General features: G+C 53.9%; 2 protein-coding genes across 4 annotated transcripts in view; one reads left to right on the top strand and one right to left on the bottom strand.

Moving 5' to 3' along the window:
• The window catches only part of LOC122219732 (butyrophilin-like protein 1), a 62729-nt gene extending 41421 nt beyond the window's left edge, over positions 1–21308 (bottom strand). Inside the window, exons 1-4 of one of the 2 annotated variants that reach the window (XM_042938346.1) lie at positions 21082–21308; positions 18364–19006; positions 13866–14058; positions 5229–7148 (exon numbers count right to left, since the gene is read on the bottom strand). The gene's annotated coding sequence lies outside the window, so the exon portion shown is untranslated. Of the gene's footprint in view, positions 1–5228; positions 7149–13865; positions 14059–18363; positions 19007–21081 lie in introns of those variants that run through there. The other variant, XM_042938347.1, reaches the window with a different exon arrangement.
• Positions 137–22427, top strand: NOTCH4 (notch receptor 4). Of its 2 annotated transcripts, none has more exons than XM_042938345.1 (30): positions 137–198; positions 998–1079; positions 1272–1564; positions 3083–3430; positions 3508–3630; positions 3749–3985; positions 4100–4255; positions 4566–4760; positions 6160–6273; positions 7460–7573; positions 7661–7783; positions 8535–8694; positions 9942–10087; positions 10369–10521; positions 10737–10854; positions 11072–11159; positions 11510–11663; positions 12463–12647; positions 14601–14853; positions 15082–15194; positions 16037–16560; positions 17119–17502; positions 17608–17783; positions 18322–18541; positions 18695–18767; positions 18871–19009; positions 19539–19834; positions 20064–20211; positions 20745–20842; positions 21187–22427. In XM_042938345.1, exons 1-30 carry the CDS (start codon positions 141–143, stop codon positions 21889–21891), a joined length of 5976 nt encoding a protein of 1991 aa, XP_042794279.1. In that variant the 5' UTR covers positions 137–140; the 3' UTR covers positions 21892–22427. The 2 variants fall into 2 exon arrangements, with proteins under 2 accessions (XP_042794279.1, XP_042794278.1); XM_042938344.1 differs by having other exon boundaries at positions 18695–18776.
• Positions 22428–22436: the final 9 nt, after the last annotated feature.

Here is a 22436-nt window from a genome sequence, read left to right as displayed (position 1 = left end):
AGCTCAGACGTGAGGCTTGCAGTGGGCAGAGGAGGAGGAAGGGGCCGTGGGAGCAGAGGAGGTGGCTCCTGCCTCGGTGAGGGCTCTGAGGGTCCTTGCCTGAGGAGGCAGAGGATCTGGGTGTGGGGCGGTGCTCTGGAATGCAGCCCCCTTCACTGCTGCTGCTGCTGCTGTGTCACTCAGTCGTCAAGACCAGAGGTGAGGCATGGGGTAGGAGAGGTGAGGGGACCCATCTTCCTTAAGAGGGTGTTGATGGGTTGGGGGCAGAGGGCCAAGCCCCATGCTTTGAGAGGACACTGGGTGGAAGAGAATCTCACCACCATCACCCCCCAAATGCAGGAAGAGAAGACTCTGCTGCTGCAGCTGCACAAACCAAGGTTTTGGGGCCTGTGCCAGGGGCGGTGACTGTCTGGGGAATGGGTGGGAGGGTGCCCGCCTCAGGGAGAATCCAGTTGGCCTTAGTGCTGGGGGACAGCAGGCTCTTGCAATCACATTTAGGAGGTAAAGAGGGAAAAAGACTGGCCACCTGCTAGGGAAGGCGATGAGAAAAAAGCAGGAGATGGAGACATGGGAAGGTCAAGGGCTGACCAAGTCCCTTTCCCGGTCCAGCTGTCCCCACCCCCCGGATGGCTCAATGCTGGGCCCTTCCGGGAGGAAATCCCTTCAATGTCTCAGCCATTCACCTTCCAGGAGTCCCCTGGGCCCCCCTCCTGAGCCCTGTTGTCTCCATTCCAAGGGATGGAGCCTGAGGCTGGACTTGGAAGGCTGGATAATAAACAGGAAAGGGGGTGGGGATTAGGAGCTGAGAGGATCCCCAGGCCTGGGATGGGGGCGGGGCGATGCTAGGGCAAGAGCACCACTCGGGTAGGGATCAGGCAAGTGCAGAAGTGGTGGTGGCTGAGAGCACGTGTGGGGCTGCTGCAGGCAGCAAAGCACCCAGCGAAATCTGGGAGCACAGCGCTCCCCACTCCTATGCCTTCCTCATCTCCATCCCTAGTGCTTCGGTGTGGGGACTTCCCAGAACCCTGTGCCAACGGAGGCACCTGCCTGAGCCTATCTCAGGGACAAGGGAGCTGCCAGTGAGTGTCTCCTGGGACTGGGAGACCAGAAATGGGGAGGGAGAGCTGGGGAGGAGGAGGGACTGGGAAGGAAGGAGAAAGGGAGGAGGTAAAGGCACTAAAGGGAAACAAATGAAGGCAAAGGAAGGGAGGTGGGAGAGAAGGCAAAGAGGACCCAGTGACTTCAGTTTTCCACTCTCCTCCCCTGCTCAGGTGTGCCCCTGGCTTCCTGGGTGAGACATGCCAGTTTCCTGACCCCTGCCAGGATGGCCAGCTCTGCCAGAATGGGGGCAGCTGCCAAGCTCTGCTTCCCGCCCTCCCAGGCTCCCCCAGCCTTCCCTCTCCCTTGGCCCCCAGCTTCTCCTGCACCTGCCCCTCTGGCTTCACTGGCCAGAGGTGCCAGGCCCAACTCAAGGACCCCTGTTCTTCCTTCTGTTCCAAAATGGGCCGCTGCCATATCCAGGCCTCAGGCCGCCCACGATGTTCCTGTCTGCCTGGATGGACAGGTGAGCACTGCAGTGGTGGGGAGGAGAGGACAAGCAGGAACACTGGACTGGGAAGTGGGGTGGGAAAGATGGAACTGGAGTCTGCAAAACAACCAGCCCCTTTGAGGACAGAGGCTGTGAGAATCAACAAGCCCTCTTGCTGACCATTGACCCGAGACACATTCACCAGCATGGCTGTACCAATGGTCAAAACGTTGAAGTGTTTTCAAACCCGTTAGTAAATGGCTACTGCCATAGCCCCTTCAGTGCCCCAGCCTGGCCCCTCGACCCAGTAGCTAGAGTGTTAATGCCTAGCACAAGGCAGGGAGAGGGGAACCTCCTAGATCCTGCATAATGGGCTTCTGGCCTTTATTCTTCCAAGTAGGAGCCCATAACAGCACCTGGAAAGACTGTGGTGGTGGGAGGTGTAATGGGGGTGGAAGGGATCTGACCCAGAGAGAGAAACGGGTATCAAGGCAAGGAAGAGGGGTGCAACCCTGGGGCGAGGGTGTGGGACCCCTGGTGGGCAGGGTGTCCTAGCCTGGGGAAGCAGTCAGGCGTATGGGACAGAGGTGAGAGCCCCTGGAGAGGAAGGCTCCTCTGATCTACCAGGAGGGAGGGGACTGGACAGGGCAGTGAAGACCACACGGGGAGGAAAGTGATCTGTGAGGGGTGGACTAGAAGAGCAAGGCTTCTCAATCGTGGCAAGGCACAGCAATCACCTGGAAAGCCTGCAACATACTGGTGCCCACGTCCCAGAAAGGCTGATTTAGTGGGTCTGGGGTGGGCCCAGGCATGGAGATATTTTGAGTGCCTGGGTAATTCTGAGGATTTGGGGGTGGGAGACCAGCCTCTTGTGGTGTGACAACAAGGAGGACTGTCAATGGCAACTTGCCAGGCCTTGTGCTTCAGAGCAGGGGCCCACGTGTCCAGTGCCAGCTCTGCCACCGATGAGACGCGCGCCCTTGCATCAGATAGTTAAGCTCTCTGCATCCTCAGTTGCCAGCTGATGTCCACACTTCATAACATTGTCGAGAGGAGGAAAGGGAGTGATGTTCAGGAGGTGGTCACTTAGCCCAGTGCCAGCCACCACCACCGCCGTGGCCACTGGGGGGAACAGATGAGACGTCTGTCTCCTTATCATTATCTGGAACACTGTACCCACCTAAAGATTAGGAAATCCAGACAAGAGAGGCCAGACACACCTGAGGGCACACAGCGGTGGTGGCACAGCAAGGTGCCGAGTCTGGAGGCCAGCTGCTTTTCTCCTCCCCACCAAGGAAAGGCCACCAAAGGAAGGACACTGTGTCTCAGGTCTGCTCAGCAGGGCCAGCCTGCAATACTCCCACCAACAATGACAGGTCCCATTTTCCAGAATGCCAAAACTGAGGCAAGGGGTGGTGGAGCAGGGCAAAAAGCGTATGGGAACAAAGAGAAGGAAACATGAAAATCAGACACAAATAATCCAGAGTGAGAGCTGGATTCTCCCAGCTGAGCGGTGGGGGGGGATTGAACAGCACCCTCTGTCCTCTGCCTCAGGTGAGCAGTGCCAGCTTCGGGACTTCTGCTCAGCCAATCCCTGCGTCAATGGAGGGGTATGTCTGGCCACATACCCCCAGATCCAGTGCCGCTGCCCACCTGGCTTCGAGGGTCATGCCTGCGAACATGATATCAATGAGTGTTTCCTGGACCCAGGGCCCTGCCCCAAAGGCACTTCCTGCCATAACACCTTGGGATCTTTCTGGTGTCACTGCCCCACTGGGCAGGAGGGTCCACGCTGTGAGCTCCAGCCAGGACCCTGCCCCCCTACGGGCTGTCCCAATGGGGGCACCTGTCAGCTGGTTCCAGGGAGAGACTCCACCCTCCACCTCTGCCTCTGCCCCCAAGGTGCGTCCTCACATCTGCCACCCCTCTCTCTGGGCAGGGAGGTCCCCTTCCCTTCGCTAATCCCATGACCCTGTCAGGTTTCAGAGGCCCGAGCTGTGAGGTGAATCCAGATGACTGTGCTGGGCACCAGTGTCAGAACGGGGGCACTTGCCTGGATGGGCTGAGCACCTACACGTGCCTCTGCCCAGAGGCCTGGACAGGTGAGTCGTTTAAGCCAAGTCCATGGCACCCGTGGCCCATATGATCAGCCCCTAGCCTCCCCTCCTCACAGGGCTCCCAACTCCAGCCTTTGTCCCCTTCCCATCCCATCCCCCACAGGCTGGGATTGCTCCGAAGATGTGGATGAATGTGAGGCTCAGGGTCCCCCTCGCTGCCAAAATGGGGGTACCTGCCAGAACTCAGCTGGCAGCTTCCATTGTGTGTGTGTGAGCGGCTGGGGAGGCACAGGCTGTGAAGAGAACCTAGACGACTGTGTTGCTGCCACCTGTGCCCCGGGATCCACCTGCATTGATCGTGTGGGCTCCTTCTCCTGCCTTTGCCCACCTGGCCGCACAGGTGTGACAGAGGGCTCGGGGAGGTGGCCGTGGGGATGGCAAGTGACAGAAGCATAAGCGGGACAGCTGGGATCCTCAAGCGGCCCAAGAGCCTCATGCCCATCCTGCCCTCCAGGACTCCTGTGCCACATGGAGGACATGTGCCTGAGCCAGCCATGCCACGGGGAAGCCCAGTGCAGCACCAATCCCCTGACAGGCTCTCCACTCTGCCTGTGTCAGCCTGGCTACTCGGGGCCCACCTGCCACCAGGACCTGGACGAGTGTCAGATGGGTAAGGCACCCCCACATCAGATCCTCTCTGAGTCCCAAACAGCCTCTGCAAATTGTTTTTCAAATTAAAAATACAATCATCTCTTTTTTTCCCAATTTTGTCCAGATTTGGCAATTCTTCCCTACACGGTCTTCTCACCAGTGCTTAGCCCTCCGGGCTCCACTTAGTCCTTGTCTGTGTTAAAGACACCAGCCCTTTCTCCGATTTGTTCACTCTGCCACAAGCAGGCCCTCATGCCTTCCCTGGCCTTTCTGGCCCCCTTGCCCTTCTGCCCTGGGCCCCTGTGAACTTCTGACTCCTCTCCTCCTAGCCCAGCAAGGCCCCAGTCCCTGTGAACATGGCGGCTCTTGCCTCAACACCCCCGGCTCCTTTGACTGCCTCTGTCCCCCTGGCTACACGGGCTCCCGCTGCGAGGCTGATCACAATGAGTGCCTGTCCCAGCCCTGCCATCTAGGCAGCACCTGCCTGGACCTGCTTGCCACCTTCCACTGCCTCTGCCCACCAGGTACTAGATGGATGGGGCCCTGAGTAGAGGACACAGGGGACTAATCCTGAACCCACTAGGCATGACCCCTCCAGAACATAGATAGCCCCAGGCCAGTTGGGATCAGCTATCAAAGAATACCTCTTTCTCATCTCCCCACCCAAGATGAAAACTCTGGGAAACCCATGGCCTCTAGGAGAAGGGCAGCCACAGATGGTACTGAGGTTGTACACTGCTCAACTCTGGGGGTGAGAGGAAAGCATTCACTTCATAGTCATTGTAAAGTGCGCAGCCTGGTCCACTGTACACAGAGGCCCATCAAGGAAGAGCAGAACAACAGCAGCCTCGGCTCATGCCAACTCAGAATGTTCCTCCTAATCACAGAAACTCTCCCCTGTAGAGATTGAGTAAATCCTTAAAACCCCAAAGGGCCTGTATGCTTGAATTTGGTACAATAGAAAAAAAAAAGTGCCACAAGGCTGCACCTACCTCCAAGTTAGTTTTAAGGGAGACAAGTCTCCCCAGGGGTATAGTGACCAACCCGATATCAGGAAGCTGAATGAAACCAAAAAAATAATGGCTTACTTTATGCCAAGTACCACCTGAACATCTTACATGCATTTTGTCATCTTGGCAATAACCCTCTAAGGTCAGTATTGTTACTGTGCCCATTTTACAAGAAACAGACACAGAGAGATTAAGTGAGTTGTCCAGCTAGTAAGTGGCATGGCCGGGATTCAAACCCAGGGCTTCAGTAGATTTAACCACTACACCAAACAGCCTTCCTAAACTGAGCAGCATCCAAGGAAAAAAGCTGAGAAAACCATGCAGTCATCCAAGGGACAAGGTCATAGATACCAAGGAACTTCAGAAGCAGAATCCCCAGGCAAGAAGTGGGAGGCAGCCGAGGTCTAGAGGCTGATCCAGCTTCAGTTCAGGGTGGGACTGCGGATACCAGGACAAGCCCAAAGATACAGGACAAATAGGTGACCAACAAGCTACCCAAATGCCCTTCAAATACCCCCCCTTGGGGACTCCTGGTCTCCCTGGCACAGAAGCCTACTGGGGTAGAACAAGAGGCATGACTCACCTCCAAGCAGATGCCCATTTGTTTCATTTGACCTTGAGGACCTCCGGGCTCATTAGCCCAGCCCAGTGAGCCTGCCGTCTGGGCACAGAGAATGGCCCCCAAAGGTACTTCCTTGCTGCACCCTCGGGTCCCAGCAGGTGCCCTGCTCCCTGAGCTTTCACATTTAAAGGGGGCAGAGCCACACACAGCAGAGCAGCAGGACCGCAGGCTCGTCGCCCCAACCTTCAGGCAGACAGCACCCTGGGAGGGTTCTAGAACCCTGGTCGTCCTGGGCAGAAGGGGTGAGCAGCCCGGGCAGGGCTCAGCCTGCACCACATCTCCATGTCCCAGGCTTAGAAGGGCAGCTCTGTGAGGTGGAGACAGACGAGTGTGCCTCTGCTCCTTGCCTGAACCAGGCTGACTGCCAGGACCTCCTCAACGGCTTCCTGTGTGTCTGCCTGCCTGGTGAGTACAGATTCCACTCCAGCCCTTCAGCCCAGCCCCCTGAACCACAGTGCAGGCCCGGCAATCCCAAACCTTTTGAAGTTCACCCTGGCTTGGCCAACGAGGCTCCCATTTCTCCCAACTCCTCTGCTCCCCCAACTCTCTTCTGTTACATCCCAAATCTTCCACGCGTACTCATCCACCTTTATCTCTGTCCTGCCAAATTACCCAAATCGTCCTTTCTGGCCCTCCTCCAGAGTCCGCTCGTGGGGATCCCAGGCTGGTCTTGGCACTGCTCACCCTGGATGCAGGGAAAACTGCCCCCGGCCTTCCTTCTCCACCATTATCGATCCCTCTGTTCCCTGATGTGATGATAACAGATGTTTCTTGAATATTTGCTCCAGGCCAGGCACTTGGCTGTGTACTTTTCAGGCATTACCTCATTTAATCCTTTCAATGACACCATAAGGTAGGTTCTATTATTCCCCTTTTACAGAAGAGGACACTGCAGCCTAGAGAGCTTGAGTAACTTGCCCAAAGTCACACAACTGGCAGGTGCTGAACATCATCCTCCTGTCACCTCCACCTGCCCCAGGTGTCTTCCCTGGAAGCCCCCCAGGTTCACTTTTCCTGGTGAGGGGAGGGGCCATGACTTGCATTTATGCTTTTGATACATAGTATTTTCACCATTCACACACACAGCCAGTTATACCTTCTTTATATAAAGAATGAAGTTACTAAGACATGCTGTTATGTTCTGAAATTCAAATCACTATTTGAGAAGCCCCCAGATTGGTACCTTCATTATATAATGATACATGCAGATGAACCTCCAAACCAAGCCATTTGAAACAAGATTCTCTTCACTGCAATTCATAGCAATGTTATTTCTGTCTCTGTAAATAGAAGGTTAAATATCGGTATTAACTCCAAATTTCTTGTTTGAATCCATGAAATCATACCTGTACATCTCAGTCACAAATATTTGTAACAAACCCCTAATGAATCCAAAGTCAGGAAAGAAAGAAAAAGAAGGAAAGGAGAGGAGAGGAGAGGAGAGGAGAGGAGAGGAGAGGAGAGGAGAGGAGAGGAGAGGAGGAGAGGAAGGGAAAAAGGAAAGGAAAGGAAAGGAAAGGAAAGGAAAGGAAAGGAAAGGAAAGGAAAGATAACCTTTACCATCTCTCCCCACTTACTCCCTGCCCCTCAGGATTCACTGGCTCCCGGTGTGAGGAGGACATCGATGAGTGTGGAAGCTCTCCCTGTGCCAACGGTGGGCAGTGCCAGGACCAGCCTGGATCATTCCATTGCGAGTGTCCTCCAGGTAGACCAGTGCTCAAACACTGGAGGGAAGAGTGGGGGCCAAGTGCAGACTCCCCTGCAGGTCCCTGACCCTCCTGCTGTGCCATAGGCTTTGAAGGCCCTCGCTGTCAGACTGAGGTGGATGAGTGTCTGAGTGGCCCATGCCCCACTGGAGCAAGCTGCCTGGATCTCCCAGGAGCCTTCTTTTGCCTCTGCCCCTCTGGCTTCACAGGTAAGCAGGGGAGGTGTTAGAAAGGACTGGCAGGACAGTTGAGTCCATTAGGGGTGGAGCAGAGGTCATTGCTGGATATTCAAGGGTTGGAATGTAAAAAGAGAATGAGAATGGAACCCCTTCAAATTATTCAATGCAAAACCTGCACAACCTGAGGCTGACAGCAGGTGTTATTTACAGGGCCCACACTGGGCCCAACATGAATGGTGTGATTAGGGTTCAGAAACAGGATGGGGTTCAAGAGGAAGCCATTCATTTGCTTATTTAGAATGTATTAAGTGCCTACTATGCACAGCCAGACACAGACACAAGTTGGTAAGAGACCTGCTCTCCTCAAGTGGCTTTAAATCTAGTGCAGAGAGACCAAGAAGTCTCCTGTTGGTTATAGCCACAGGTGCTCTGAGAGAGGACTGCACAGGATTCTATAAGAGCACAAAGGACCAGCCAACCAGACTAGAGATGAGAAGGCTTCATGAGGAGGTAATGGCTGAGCTGAGTCTGGAAGAATGAGTAGGAGTTTGTCAAGACAGAATGATTACATGTTTTAGCTGCAGGTAACTGCATTGCAAAATGATGCCATGCAGGAGCCTGTGTGCCATTCTGAGGAAGTTAGACAGTATCCTGAGGCAACAGGGAGCCACTGAAGGACAGGTTCGTGGGGAGTGAGCAAGTCATATGTAAAAAGTGGCTTTGGCCCCATCAAGGACATAGAGGGACTCTGTTTTCCCTCTGACCCATCTCCCCACCCCAGGTCATCTCTGTGAGGTTCCCCTGTGTGCCCCAAACCTGTGCCAGCCCAAGCAAAAATGCCAAGATCAGGAAGACAAGGCCCACTGCCTCTGCCCTGATGGAAGCCCTGGCTGTGCCCCCGTTGAGGACAACTGCACCTGCCACCACGGACACTGCCAGAGGTAACCTTCCACTGTCCTCTGGGTCCTCCTCAGCTAGGCCAGGGAGAGACAACTGGTGAGGGGTGAGTCTGCAAGAAATGACCAATAGGGAAGAAGAAGGAAATGGCGAAGTTCTGAGGTCAAAGCCAAGGTGAGGGATCCACTAGTGAGTGCTATCCTGTGAGGGGAGAGTTCATAAATAACAGGAGAAACGGAGGGCTAGAGGGTCAGAACAGGAAGAAAAACATGAAATCCCAGGACCAATTAATCATACATTAGAGGGGTACCTGGGTGGTTCAGTCGGTTGAGCGTCCGACTTTGGCTCAGGTCATGATCTCACAGTTCATGAGTTCAAGCCCCGCGTCCAAGCTGTGCTGACAGCTCGGAGCCTGGAGCCTGCTTCAGATTCTGTGTCTCCCTCTCTCTCTCTGCCCTTCTCCCACTCTTACTCTGTCTCTCTCTCTCTCTCTCTCTCTCTCTCAAAAATAAAAAATTGAGAAATTTGAAAAAAAAATCATACATTAGACAAATATTGAACATCTACTATGGGTGTATCCTTTTCCAGGCACTGGAGGAATAGCACAGAACAAAAGAGACAAAGTGTCTGTTCTCATGGAGCTCTCATTCTAATGAGGAAAGACAGATAATAAACAAATTATAGAAGAAATGTATATACATATTCATACATACAGTCGGAGAAAACAAGCAGGAGGCAAGTATGGAAGGGGGAAAATGCTGAGAACAGAGCCACTGAAGAAGGGGACCAGACTCTCAGGGCCAAAAAAAAGAAGAGATCAGGGGGCTGGGTGGCTCAGTTGGTTCAAAGTCCAACTCTTGACCTCAGCTCAGGATGTGATCTCAGGGTGGTGAGTTCAGGTCCCACGTTGGGCTCCAGACTGGATTGGACTCCAGAATGGGCGTGAAGCCTACTTAAAAACAGAAGAGGTGCCTGGATGGCTCAGTCAGTTAAGCATCTGACTTCGGCTCAAGTTGTGATCTCGCGGCTGACAGCTCAGAGCCTGGAGCCTGCCTCAAATTCTGTGTCTTCCTCTCTCTCTGCCCCTCCCCCACTCACACCCTGTCTCTCTCTCTCTCTCTCTCTCTCTCTCTCTCTCTCTCTCTCCTCAATCTCTCTCTCTCAAAAATAATAATTAAAAAGAAAAAAAAAAGAAATTTATAGGGGTCTAACCAATGGTGGGGAGTGGGGAGGGGAGAAGAAAAAATCACCAGAAGAAGAAAAACACCCTTCTTTTTCTCGTTATGACCAGATCCTCATGTGTGTGTGATGTGGGATGGACAGGACCAGAATGTGAAGCAGAGCTAGGGGGCTGCATCTCCACGCCCTGTGCGCATGGGGGCACCTGCCACCCCCAGCCCTCGGGCTACAACTGTACCTGCCCCACAGGCTACACAGGTGAGGCCCTTCCCAAACCACAGACATTCTGGGCTGGCCACCTCTAATCAAGAGCAAGACCAGTAGAGGCATGTGTCCAAGGCCTCTGGGTCTTGGTCACCACCAAGGAGAACTGGGCATGTGCTGCAGGGACCACAGGCGATATGCAGGAGGTGGTAAGAAAAGAAAAGAGGTTGGATGGAAGACAAAAGGGATGGGGATGAGGAAAAGGAAGGGGAGATAAGTGGAGGAAGACAGAGAGAAGAGGATCCCCTTTCTCAGACCCCACTCATTTCCCTCAGGCCCCACCTGCAGCGAGGAGCTAACAGCTTGTCACTCAGGGCCCTGTCTCAACGGTGGCTCCTGTAGCCCCAGCCCTGGGGGCTATTCCTGCACCTGCCCTCGGAGCCACACTGGGCCCCGCTGCCAGACAAGCACTGACCACTGTGCCTCTGGTGAGTACCTACCATGTTCTGGGGCTGGGCCACAGGTGGATGGAGGAACTGGTCAGGGTGTGTTGGTGCCGTCTGATAAAAATCAACTGGCCACCACGAGCTGCAGTTTTGATGGGGGCAGCAGGGAGTGCATGTATGTCCTGTGCGGGGTGTGACTAAGGTCACAGGCCAGGTATGGGTAAGGAACCCAACCCCTCACAGCCTCCTCTCTCCAGCCCCGTGCCTCAATGGGGGTACCTGTGTGAACAGGCCTGGCACCTCCGCCTGCCTCTGTGCTGCGGGCTTCCAAGGCCCACGCTGTGAGGGAAGGACCCGTCCTAGCTGTGCAGACAAGTGAGCAAAGACCCCTAGAGGAAGGGAAGGGGCCCCTCAGCCTTCCCACCCTTCCTGTCCATCTCCTCTGGGGCTCCAGGCTGCCTTGAATTCCACATCCCACATCCTTTCACTATGACTCCCTTTCTGGTTTCCTATCTCATCACCGCGTCACACACGCCCTCCCCTTTGATTGCCGGGACTGCCTCCCACCATGCCTTGTCTCTGTCCTGTCCAGCCCCTGTAGGAACAGGGCAACCTGCCAAGATGGCCCTCAGGGTCCCCACTGCCTCTGCCCCCCTGGCTACACAGGAGACAGCTGCCAGGTGAGGGGTGCTGAGCCAAGTGTGCTGAGGAGGGCGGTGGCTGAAGGGCTCTAGTGGGAGGGTCTCAGGGACTAGAAGAGCAGGGAGCTTGGGAAGGTAACCACATGAAAGTGGAATCTGGGAGTTGAGCTCTAGCTTGAGGTTTGCATGGAGTAGAAGTAATGAAAGGATTTCTGATCCCAGGAACTGTTCTGGGATGTGGAGGGGTGGGGGAGGGAGGCTATCACCTGGCCCCAGACCATTCAGGAGAGAGCTTGAGAGGTAAGGATTTTGAGCAGCTGGCAGAAGACCATCTCTGGGCCTGAACATATGACACTCAGTCTTGCCCCATGCTCTCTCCTAAACCTCAGACTCTGGTGGACATCTGTGCCCAGAAGCCCTGTCCACACAATTCCCACTGCCTCCAGACTGGGCCCTCCTTCCAGTGCCTGTGCCTCCAGGGATGGACCGGGCCTCTCTGCAACCTTCCGCTGTCCTCCTGCCAGAAGGCCGCTTTGAGCCAAGGTACTAACCCAAGGACCAACTGGGGAACAGATGAAGAGAGAAAGGGTGTCCCTCTACCCGATCCCTAAGGGCATCCACATACAACCTTTGACCAAAACAACCAACTAAGAGTCAAAGTAACACAGACCAACCACTACTGCTGATTCTATAGCTCAGCCCTCCTATCACCATTCTCAAAGCAACTCAAGCAACACCAACCAACCCAGACAACAAGACTCCAGTTTATCACAACCACTGAGACATAACTCCATGTGAAGCAACTCAACTCTGTCACTATCATCATAACTCAGCTAGAATGGATCACACTTAACCCAACTTCACTCAACTGCTGCTCCCAATCATTTTCATGTTATGCCAACCCCCTTGTGAAAGAATACCCCCCCTCATTCAAATGAGGTTTAATATGAGCAGAACTCAGGAAAGAGACTACTGTGGGGTTAGGGGTTGGGAATCACAGTGAGAAAACATCACAGGATGCCAATTCAGGGGACAGACTTAGGCACCTAAAGTTTCCGCTGAGTTCTTTCTTCCTTGAGACTTTTAAGCCAAGAATACAATTGCTTATAATGCTCTAATAAGTTTAACAAGAGGTATCTCTCTCCATTCTGGCAGAACAGGCAGGAGGGAGATCTTGATGTCTTAATCTCTTCAGCACCAGAATTTATTGACTCCTCAGGCTCCAAGTGGCCTCCACCCACCCCAGGAATGTCAGTGATCCCCATGAGCCTCTCTGCTCTGTGTCTGGGACCCCTGAGAACCTAACTTAGCTTTGTCTATCCCTGTTTGCCTTTCTTCTCAGGCACAGAAGTTTCTTCCCTGTGCCAGAATGGAGGTCTCTGCATCGACAGTGGCTCCTCCTATTTCTGCCACTGCCCCCCTGGATTCCAAGGCAGCATATGTCAGGACAGGGTGAACCCATGTGAGTCCAGGCCCTGCCAACATGGGGCCACATGCATGGCCCAGCCCACTGGGTATCTCTGCCAGGTAAGCCGGTCTAGAGGAGAGCAGTAGGGAAGACAAGCGTGGGTGGATGTGGGAAAAGTAGTTGAGGGGGCGTGTAGTGATGTATTCATTTCCCTTTCCTTTACCCACATACCCAACCAACCACCAAGTCATGCCATTTTGCCTCCTAAATCTTTCTCAATTCTGTCCTTCCTCCTTCACCCTTTGTCCCACTGCCTCAGTCTAGGCCTTTGCTGCCTTCCACCTGGACACATGGAGCACCCTCCTATTGTCCCTGCCTCCCCACTTGTCCACCTATAGGCTCAACCTTCACTCCACTACCAGGGTGTTCTGTTGAAAACGTTAAGCTGACCTGTCACTCCCCTGCTTAAAACTCTTCAGTGGCTGCCCACCTCTTTTTAAAAAAAAAAATTTTTTTTAATGTTTATTTATTTTTGACAGAGAGAGACAGAGCATGAGCAGGGGAGGGGCAGAGAGCGAGGGAGACACAGAATCCAAAGCAGGCTCCAGGCTCTGAGCTGTCAGCACAGAGCCCGACACGGGGCTAGAACTCACAGACCGCGAGATCATGACCTGACCCTAAGTCAGACGCCCAAATGACTGAGCCACCCAGGCACCCCATTGTGGCTCTCTGATAGTGAAATCTAAGGCCAGCGTGACCCAGCCTTGCCTGCCTCTTAGGTCTCATGTCCCCACATCCCCGCCCTCCTACTCTCTGCTCTAGCTGCTGTTGGCTTCCCTACACACCCCTTATACTGGCTCTCCAGTGTCCTTCCCCACCCACTTCCACTGGACAGTGCTCAAGAGGTGCCTTCCTCAGGGAAATGTCCCTAACTTCTCTCCAGACTGGGTTTGGGCCTCTCCCTCGTGGTTCAGGTCACTGAGCAGAAGAGGCAAAGCTGGGATTCAAGTCCAAGCAGCCTGATGCCTGTACTCAGAAGGCTGACTTTGGATAAAAGGTGTGATGCAAATCCCCCAACCACCCTCTTTAACTTTTTAATTTTATTCTTTAACTTTTTATTATGACCATTTTCAAACATACGCAAAAGCAGTGTACTAATTAGTAGCAAACACCCCTTCACTCAACACTCAGCTTTACCTCCCCTTTCCTGAGACTCCTTCCCTCTGATATCTCCAAGATACCCCGTCACCCGCTTCTCCCAGCCCTCCAGCCACTCCTCACACTCTCTGTAATTCCCTTTTGCTCCACCTTTCTGAAGCCTGGTACTGCATTCTTACATGCTCTCCTTCCTCTTGCAAGAACTCAGCACATGGTACAGACCTCATCGATGACCTTCTCCCACTAGCAGAAAGGTAAACAATTGGAAAATGGCTAAGGGTACTGGTTATGAAGTCACAGACTTGCACTGAATCCCAGCTCTGCCACCTGCTAGCCGAGTCATGCAGTCTTTCCAGGAATCATTTGCCTTTTCTGCAAAGTGAGAATCAAATGAGATAATTCACATACAAGTTTGTTGGGAGGGTTTTATGAGCTTATGTATAGAAATCATGCAATAAATGCTAGCTGTCTCTCTGGTTTACTGAGAACGTCATGGAAGCAGGGATGAGTTCTAATTTTCTTCATGTTCCTAGTGCCTACAATAGTGCCTGGCACGAAGTAGGCATTCAATAAACACTTACAAATTAATTACGAAAGCATGACAGAGCCTGGGGGTGAGGCGTGTGATTGGGGGAGGGAGGTCTTACCAAAAACAGAACTATGTTTAATAGCATTGTATCATAAGATGGTTTGGGACTGCTGGAGCGGTTAAATTGCCCACTATTGAACAAGGGTATAGCATGGAGTTGAGATACAAGGGTGAAGCTACGCAGGGCTGTGATAGATGATCAGTTGAGTGATACTCTGAACTGGAAGGTAGGGAAGGGATTGGGCAGACTGTCTTGAGCTGGCTCCCCTGTACTGTTGAGATGGGCTGGATTATTGGTTCCCTGTCTGACCCTCTTTGCCCGCAGTGTGCCCCAGGCTACAATGGACAGAACTGCTCAAAGGAATCCAATGCTTGTCAATCCCAGCCCTGTCACAACCATGGGACCTGCACCCCCAAACCTGGAGGCTTCTACTGCACCTGCCCTCCAGGTTTTGTGGGGCTGCGCTGTGAAGGGGACGTAGATGAGTGTCTGGACCAGCCCTGCCACCCCCCAGGCACTGCAGCCTGCCACTCTCTGGCCAATGCCTTCTACTGCCAATGTCTGCCTGGCTACACAGGTGAGGCCTGGGAGGGTGTGTGTAGGCATGTCTGTGGCACAGCTGAGTTGACAACCCCCACTCACAAGGCAGCCTAGTCATCATGTCCATCCCCCTGCCTCCCCACCCCAGGGAATATGCCCCAGGATCCCTTCCTGTGCAGGTAGTACTGGGTCAATTCCCAGTAATGAGCTAGGAAGGGGGCAATGACTGAAGTAGCGTATGACATCTAACCCCACCCCACCACAGGCCAGTGGTGTGAAGTGGAGACAGACCCTTGCCAGAGCCAGCCCTGCTCCAACGGAGGGTCTTGTGAGACAACAGCAGGACCACCCCTGGGTTTCACCTGCCACTGCCTCCAGGTAAGTAACCACAAACCAGTCTTCTCTGTTTCCCCCAACACTGGTGCCAGGTGAGAATGCCTGAGTGGGATCCTAGAGGGGAATCTAGGGAGCACTGGAGTGGGAATTATTGATGAGAACCAGCCCATGTTAATGGCGATGAGTGGCTCTCAGAAGCAGTTCAAGGGGGCAGGCAGGATCAGGTGTTAGCATGAATGGATTTTCAGAAATCATTGGCACTGCCTAAGGTAAGGCCCCAGAGTCAAGCTGGGCGACCTTGAGTAAGTTCTTTTACGTGTGTGTGTGTGTGTGTGTGTGTGTGTGCACGCGCGTGGACCTCAGATGCATGAAATCAGGTTAATCATAAGCCTTTGTTCATGATACACTATCATCATTGGTTTGTGCATGGCCTTCTTTTTATTATTCTTACAACATAATACCCAGGAACCTAACCTAAGAATTACAACAGAAACGATGACTCACATGTACTTATGTCTTCCTCTATCCTCTTCCCCTTCCAGAGAAAGAGAGTTTATCACCCTATGTCCAAGGATTAAGATAATATTCATTTAATACCACTCTATTAAGTGTTTAGTCTTCCAGGTTGTTGCACACAGCGGTGGTTCGTCCGTTTTCACTGTGTAATATGTCATTATGTGAAAAAACCATGGACCATGGTTTCAACATCTATAAAATGATTTGATATAAACTTGATGTTCTCTGAGGCCCCTTCCAGATATGAGATTCTAGGACCATCTGAGTTATCTTAACCCGAGAGTTTGCTTGGGGGGGGGGGGGGGGGGGGGCGGAGAGTGGGAAGAATAATACAAGGGCTTTCCCCAACATCTCTCTCCTCTCCACAGGGTTTTGAGGGCCCCACCTGCAACCACAAAGCCCCCTCCTGTGGCCACCACCACTGCCACCACGGTGGCCTGTGTCTGCCCTCCCCCAAGCCTGGCTTCCCACCCCGCTGTGCCTGCCTCAATGGCTACGGGGGCCCTGACTGCCTCACCCCACCTGCTCCTCATGGCTGTGGCCCTCCTTCTCCATGCCTACACAATGGCAGTTGCTCAGAGATCCCTGGGCTGGGGTCCCCAGCCTTCCGATGCTCCTGCCCTCCCAGCTCTCCAGGGCCCCGGTGTCAGAGGCCTGGAGCAAAGGGATGTGAGGGCAGAGGTGGAGATGGGGCCTGTGATGCTGGCTGCAGTGGCCCTGGAGGAAATTGGGATGGAGGAGACTGCTCCCTGGGGGTCCCGGACCCCTGGAAGGGCTGCCCTTCCCACTCCCGGTGTTGGCTTCTCTTCCGGGATGGGCAGTGCCACCCACAGTGTGACTCTGCAGAGTGTCTGTTTGATGGCTACGACTGTGAGACTCCTCCAGCCTGCACGTGAGCCTAAAACCCTGACTTCAGGTTGGGGGTGGGGAGGCCTCTAAGTTACAGTGTGACCACAGCCTCAGGCTCCAGGCAGTTGCCACCCTTGATAACCATTGCCAGGTAGGGGTGGAAGACACTAGGCTCCAGCCCAGGGGAATAGGGCAGCATCAATATTTAACATGGGGACCAGGAAGGAGGGCACTGCCTCTGTCTGGGCTCCTAAGAGTTGTGAGAGCTCTAGCCTCAAGCCTCTCTAAGACCTGTTGCCATGGAGTGTCTCCCCTAACAACCAGCACTCCTGAGGGAAAAGGTCTTTGGACTCTCCTTCAGGGAGACAGGAGAGCTTGGGAGGGTAGGGAGAAGGGACAGTCTTAGGAAACAAGGGTGTCATAGACATTAGAGTGTCTCAACTACCTACCACCCAGGGCCTGACTAAGCCCATTGCTCTGGAGCTGTACCCACTTAGCAACCTGTGCCCTAGAGGCAGTGGAATATCAGGCATCTCTCTGGAACGAAGAAGGGGGTCAAGTTTCTTTGGGGATCCTGAGTCCCTCTCTCCTCACCCCACAGTCCAGCCTATGACCAGTACTGCCGTGATCACTTCCACAATGAGCACTGCGAGAAAGGCTGCAACACTGCAGAATGTGGCTGGGATGGGGGTGACTGCAGGCCCAAAGATGGAGATTCAGAATGGGGGCCCTCCCTGGCCCTGCTGGTGGTGCTGAGCCCCCCAGCCCTGGACCAGCAGCTGCTTGCCCTGGCCCGGGTGCTATCCCTGACTCTGAGAGTGGGGCTCTGGGTAAGGAAGGACAGTGATGGCAAGGATATGGTGTACCCCTATCCTGGGACCCAGGCCGAAGAGGAGCTAGGAGGAACCCTGGATCCCTCTCATCAGGAGAGAGCAGCCCCTCAAACACAGCCTGGAGGCAAGGAGACAGACTCTCTCAGCACTGGGTAAGAAGGCCGGGCAGGAGGATGGGGCAGACACTAGTTTTTTAATGGGTGGAGGGAAGGGAGCCAGCAAGCAACACACAGGACTCTAAGGCGCCTCCCCCACAGGTTTGTGGTAGTGATGGGTGTGGATTTGTCCCGCTGTGGCCCTGACCACCCTGCATCCCGCTGTCCCTGGGACCCTGGGCTCCTGCTCCGCTTCCTTGCTGCAATGGCTGCAGTGGGGGCCCTGGAGCACCTACTGCCAGGACCGCTGCTGGCTGCCCATCCTCGTGCTGGCACTGGTAGGTGACCCCCTGTCATTTCCGCTGACTTTGCTCCCAGACCCCCTTTCATGCCAGCAACGAGCAATGGAGGCCAAATGACATGGGATTGCAGGGACCCCAAATGTTCTGTGTGGAGACTTTACCCTCGTGAACCTCTCATTCTCTAATTGGCTCTCCTCATGACCCATTTGCTCTCCAGTCTCCTCCCTTATTTCCCGAAGTACTTTATCCTAACCTTTACCATAGACTTCCCACAAACCTTGGGTTCTGGTCTATCCTGTCTACTAAGTCCAATCATCCCTCTGCCAAACAGCTCACAGTACATGAAAGAACTCCTATAGCACTTATGAGGTGCCAGACCTTGCTCTAAGCGCTTTATAACATTAACTCATTTAATCCTTCCAACAATGCCACGAGGCAGGTACAATTATTGTTCCCACTTTACAGATGGGGAAACTGAAACAAAAAGAAGTTACTGCACTTGCCCGAAGGTCTCACAGTAGTACTCAGCCTCACCAGAAATGGTCTCTTTTTGTGACTGTGTCTCTCCCACCAGCACCACCAACCAACCAGCTTCCCTGGCCTGTGCTGTGCTCACCAGTGGCTGGGGTGCTCCTCCTGGCCCTTGGGGCTCTTCTCGTCCTTCAGCTCATCCGGCGGCGGCGCCGTGAGCATGGGGCCCTCTGGCTGCCCCCTGGGTTCATTCGAAGGCCTCGAACTCAGCCCACTCCCCGCAGACGCCGGCCTCCCCTGGGTGAAGATAGCATTGGCCTCAAGTAAGAGTGAGGATGAACCCAGGCTCTGGGAAAGACTCTTTCTTGTGGAGATTGATGATCAGAAGTTGATGACAGAGGAAGGGGAGGGGGGAAAGAAGGCTGCTGGAAATCCTGGGGACCCTGAAGGTCCCCTACCCACACACCCCCTTCCAGGGCACTGAAGCCAGAGGCAGAAGTTGATGAGGATGGAGTTGTGATGTGCTCAGGCACCAAAGAAGGCGAAGAGGTGGGCCAGGTGAAACCACAGGGACAGAAATGGTCCTGAGGTGATGGTGGAGTTAAAGGGGCAAGTCAACTTTCCTTCACTGATCCTTGTTCTGATCCCCAAGGCTGAGGAAGTGGCCTCACCCTCCAAGTGCCAGCTCTGTCCTCTGAGGGGTGACTGTCAGGAGCTTCCCCAGGCAGCCATGCTGACTCCTCCCCAGGAATCTGAGATGGATGTCCCTGACGTGGATACCCGCGGACCTGGTATGTAAGACAACCCAGATCAAGAAAAGGAAAACTCCCTTGGACTCTTCTAGAATCAGAAAGCCTTTTGATATTCGAACTGAAAAAAACTAACCTTAGAGTTAGTGCCTTAGAATTGTGGTTCTCAAAGTGTGGTCCCCAGACAGAAGAATCAGTTCCACCAGGGAAATTGTTAGAAATACAAATTCTCAGGCTCCACTCCAGAGCTATTGACTCAGAAATTCAAGATACTGGGAAATCTGTGTTTTAACCAGCCCTCCAGGTAAGTCTGATCCAGACTCAAGTTTGAGAACCACTGCCCTAGAATGTTAAAGAATTATGCCTACTTGCTCCTTTTACAGATGAGGAAACTGAAGCACAGAGAAAAGTAGAAAAGTCATTTGACTAAAGCCACATAAAATCAAGAGCCAGAGCTGGGCTTCCTGACACTTGAGGCTATGATTCTCCATTAACCTCCAAGTTCTCCTCCTACCCCAGTTATGTCCTTTTGATTGACTTGACTCCCATCCCTCATGTCTCTCACCCACAGATGGGGTGACAGCCCTGATGTCAGCAGTTTGCTGTGGGGGAGTGGAGTCCAGGACCTTCCAGGGGTCATGGTTGGGAAGCCCTGAACCCTGGGAACCTCTGTTGGGTGGAGGGGCCTGTCCCCAGGCTCACACTGTGGGTACTGGGGAGACACCCCTGCACCTGGCTGCCCGATTCTCCCGGCCAACTGCTGCCCGCCGTCTCCTTGAGGCTGGAGCCAACCCCAACCAGCCAGACCGAGCAGGGCGCACCCCACTTCACACCGCTGTGGCTGCTGACGCTCGGGAGGTTTGCCAGGTCAGTGCACACTGGGATCGCTAAAGGGAACAGGGGGCAAACTCATAAGTAAACCTGGGCAAAAGCATCCCCTAGGGTTTGGCAGAGAGGAAGGTGATATGAGATTGGGGATCTGAAAGGAAAAACAACAGATAACTGAATATGGGTTTGGGGGTGGTTAAGAGTGTGAGGGACCTGAGCTAGCAGTCCAGAACATACCAGGGATCACTGCCCCCCTTTGACCCCCCAGCTCCTGCTCCGCAGCAGACAGACTGCAGTGGATGCACGGACAGAGGACGGGACCACAGCCCTGATGCTGGCCGCTAGGCTGGCGGTGGAGGACCTGGTTGAAGAACTGATTGCAGCCCAAGCAGATGTGGGGGCCAGAGATAAATGGGGTATGAATCCGGAGAGGTTGGAGTTGTGCTATGGAGAAATTGCACAGATGGGGTGTGAGTAAGAGGCAAAAAAAAAAAAAAAAAAAAAAAAAAAAGGAAGCAGCTGAAGGACCAACTGGAGGCTGGGGTATTCCATCCCACCTAGCTGTCAGGGTGGTAAACCTGCGGTGTGGCGACAGTATAAAACGTTGTCTTCCCCTTTCATCCTGAACAACATACACACACTGCCCTAGTCCACTGGAAAATAGGCTGGGGAAGAAGTGTCTGTGAGAAGGGGGAAGGGTCTCGTGGGGGGAGGTCTCCCGGTCCCACCGTGCCCAGAACAATGCCCCATTGTCCCTCCCGCGCGCCGGTGACGTTACTAGAAGCAAGGCTTCCGGCCAACCGGCGGTCACCCAGGCAACACTTCCGCCTTTGAAGTAACCCAGCCAGCCCGAATAAGTCCTTCCCTCTAAACCAGAATCCGTGGGAAACAGGAACCCAGGCGTCTGGTCCCCAGCCTCTGGGTAACAACCTCCCATGTCGTCCCCTAGGAAAAACCGCGCTGCACTGGGCCGCCGCCGTGAACAACGCCCGGGCCGCCCGCTCCCTTCTCCAGGCCGGAGCCGATAAAGATGCCCAGGACGGCAGGGTTAGACCGAGAGTGGGCTCCCTACAAAAAAAAAAAGAAAAAGAAAAGAAAGAAAAAGGAAGAGACAGGAAAGAGAGAGAAAGAAAGAAAGAAAGAAAGAAAGAAAGAAAGAAAGAAAGAAAGAAAGAAAGAAAGAAAGAAAGAAAGAAAGAAAGAAAGAAAAACAAAGAAATTAAGAAAGAAAGAGAAAAAAGAAAACGAGCGCGGGAGAGGCAGAAAGAGCGGGAATGCCACGCAACCTGAATGGGGAGGGGCCAGTCGTCAAGAGAGTGGAGTCCGGAAGGGCCAGCCCTGTGGGCGTGGCCCTCCCTGATCTCGCCCTCTGGCTGTTTCTTCCGGTACAGGAGCAGACGCCGCTGTTCCTGGCGGCCCGAGAAGGGGCGGTGGAAGTAGCTCAACTGCTGCTGGGATTAGGAGCGGCCCGAGGACTGCGGGACCACGCCGGGCTAGCGCCCGGAGACATCGCTCGCCAGCGTAACCACTGGGATCTGCTGACGCTACTGGAGGGGGCGGGGTCACTAGAAGCGCGTCACAAAGCCACGCCCGGCCGCGGGGCGGGAGCCTTCCCGCGCTCGCGTACCGCGTCGGGAAGCTTGCCCCCGCGTCGGGGCGGGGCTCTGTCGCGCAACCGGACGCTGTCAGCTGGGGCTGGTCCGCGTGGGGGCGGAGCATGTCCGCAAACCCAGACTTTGTCATTAGAATGGGCTGCGCGTGGGGGTGGAGCCTATTCGCATTGCCGGAGCCCATCGAAAGGAGGAGGAGGCGGCCTGTCCCCCGGAGGCCGTAGGTTTTCTCCAGGCATGCGCGGGCCTCGGCCCAACCCTGCTGTAGTGCCAGGAAGATCCGGGGCCGCTTCCGGGGGCGGGGGTGGGGCCTCAGCCGACGATTGGCCCTGCGATTGGGTGACCCTGAGAGCCTGCGGCTCCAACACTCCAATCCCGCCTCCTTGCCTTACGCCGTCCCCGGAGCGGGGATCCCCTCAAGTCGCCTGGGATTCTCCAACCCACCAAGTAACGCCTTTAAACGCGGGAGGCGAGGGTCAAAAATAGGACGCTACATGACAGGGATTCTAAAAATGAGCACCCATTATAGGACAGCCTGGAAACACTCCAGATTTTAAGATCCTGGATCCCCAAAAGTGAGGAGTCAAGAGTATTGTGTCCCTCCCAAAGTGACTATGCCCACTCCTCCTCGTCTTACACGTGGAGAAGCTGCAGCCCTGAATGAAGAGGGCCCAGCCCTTCTCCCAGAAAATAAGGGTGAGGAGCTACAGAAGGGTGGAGTGGAACCAATTACTACAAACGTAAAGGATGTAAGTTCTTTCCTGTATACGGTATCCAAAGGAAACCTCTGTCATCCACAAATAGCTGACAAATATTTACAGAGTACCTACTATGTGCCAGGCACTGTGTAGGTGCTGAAGTGTGTGAGCCAAGGGCCACTCCAGCTGATGACTCCTTGCACTTTACCCACTTCCCTCCTCAACAAACCATCCCAGGGATGAAGCGTCATTCTTCTCGCCACCACTATCTATTTAAGAACCTCAAATCTGTCATCCCATAATAAAGCTTATTTGAAGTGTTAACCTTTTTTT

Source organism: Panthera leo, chromosome B2 (genome assembly GCF_018350215.1).
Source record: "Panthera leo isolate Ple1 chromosome B2, P.leo_Ple1_pat1.1, whole genome shotgun sequence".
Classification (NCBI taxonomy): Eukaryota; Metazoa; Chordata; class Mammalia; order Carnivora; family Felidae; genus Panthera; species Panthera leo.
Note: the sequence above shows the minus strand (reverse complement) of the source record. Positions and strands in the feature narration are given on the sequence as shown.

What these genes read in the sequence shown, in the direction of transcription:
- NOTCH4 (XM_042938344.1), top strand. Translation starts at nt 141, where the DNA reads ATGCAGCCCCCTTCACTGCTGCTGCTGCTGCTGTGTCACTCAGTCGTC. An exon ending in CCATTGCGAGTGTCCTCCAG is followed by an intron (nt 7,574 to 7,660) that starts GTAGACCAGTGC and finishes GCTGTGCCATAG; the next exon opens with GCTTTGAAGGCCCTCGCTGT. An exon ending in GAAGATAGCATTGGCCTCAA is followed by an intron (nt 18,542 to 18,694) that starts GTAAGAGTGAGG and finishes ACCCCCTTCCAG; the next exon opens with GGCACTGAAGCCAGAGGCAG.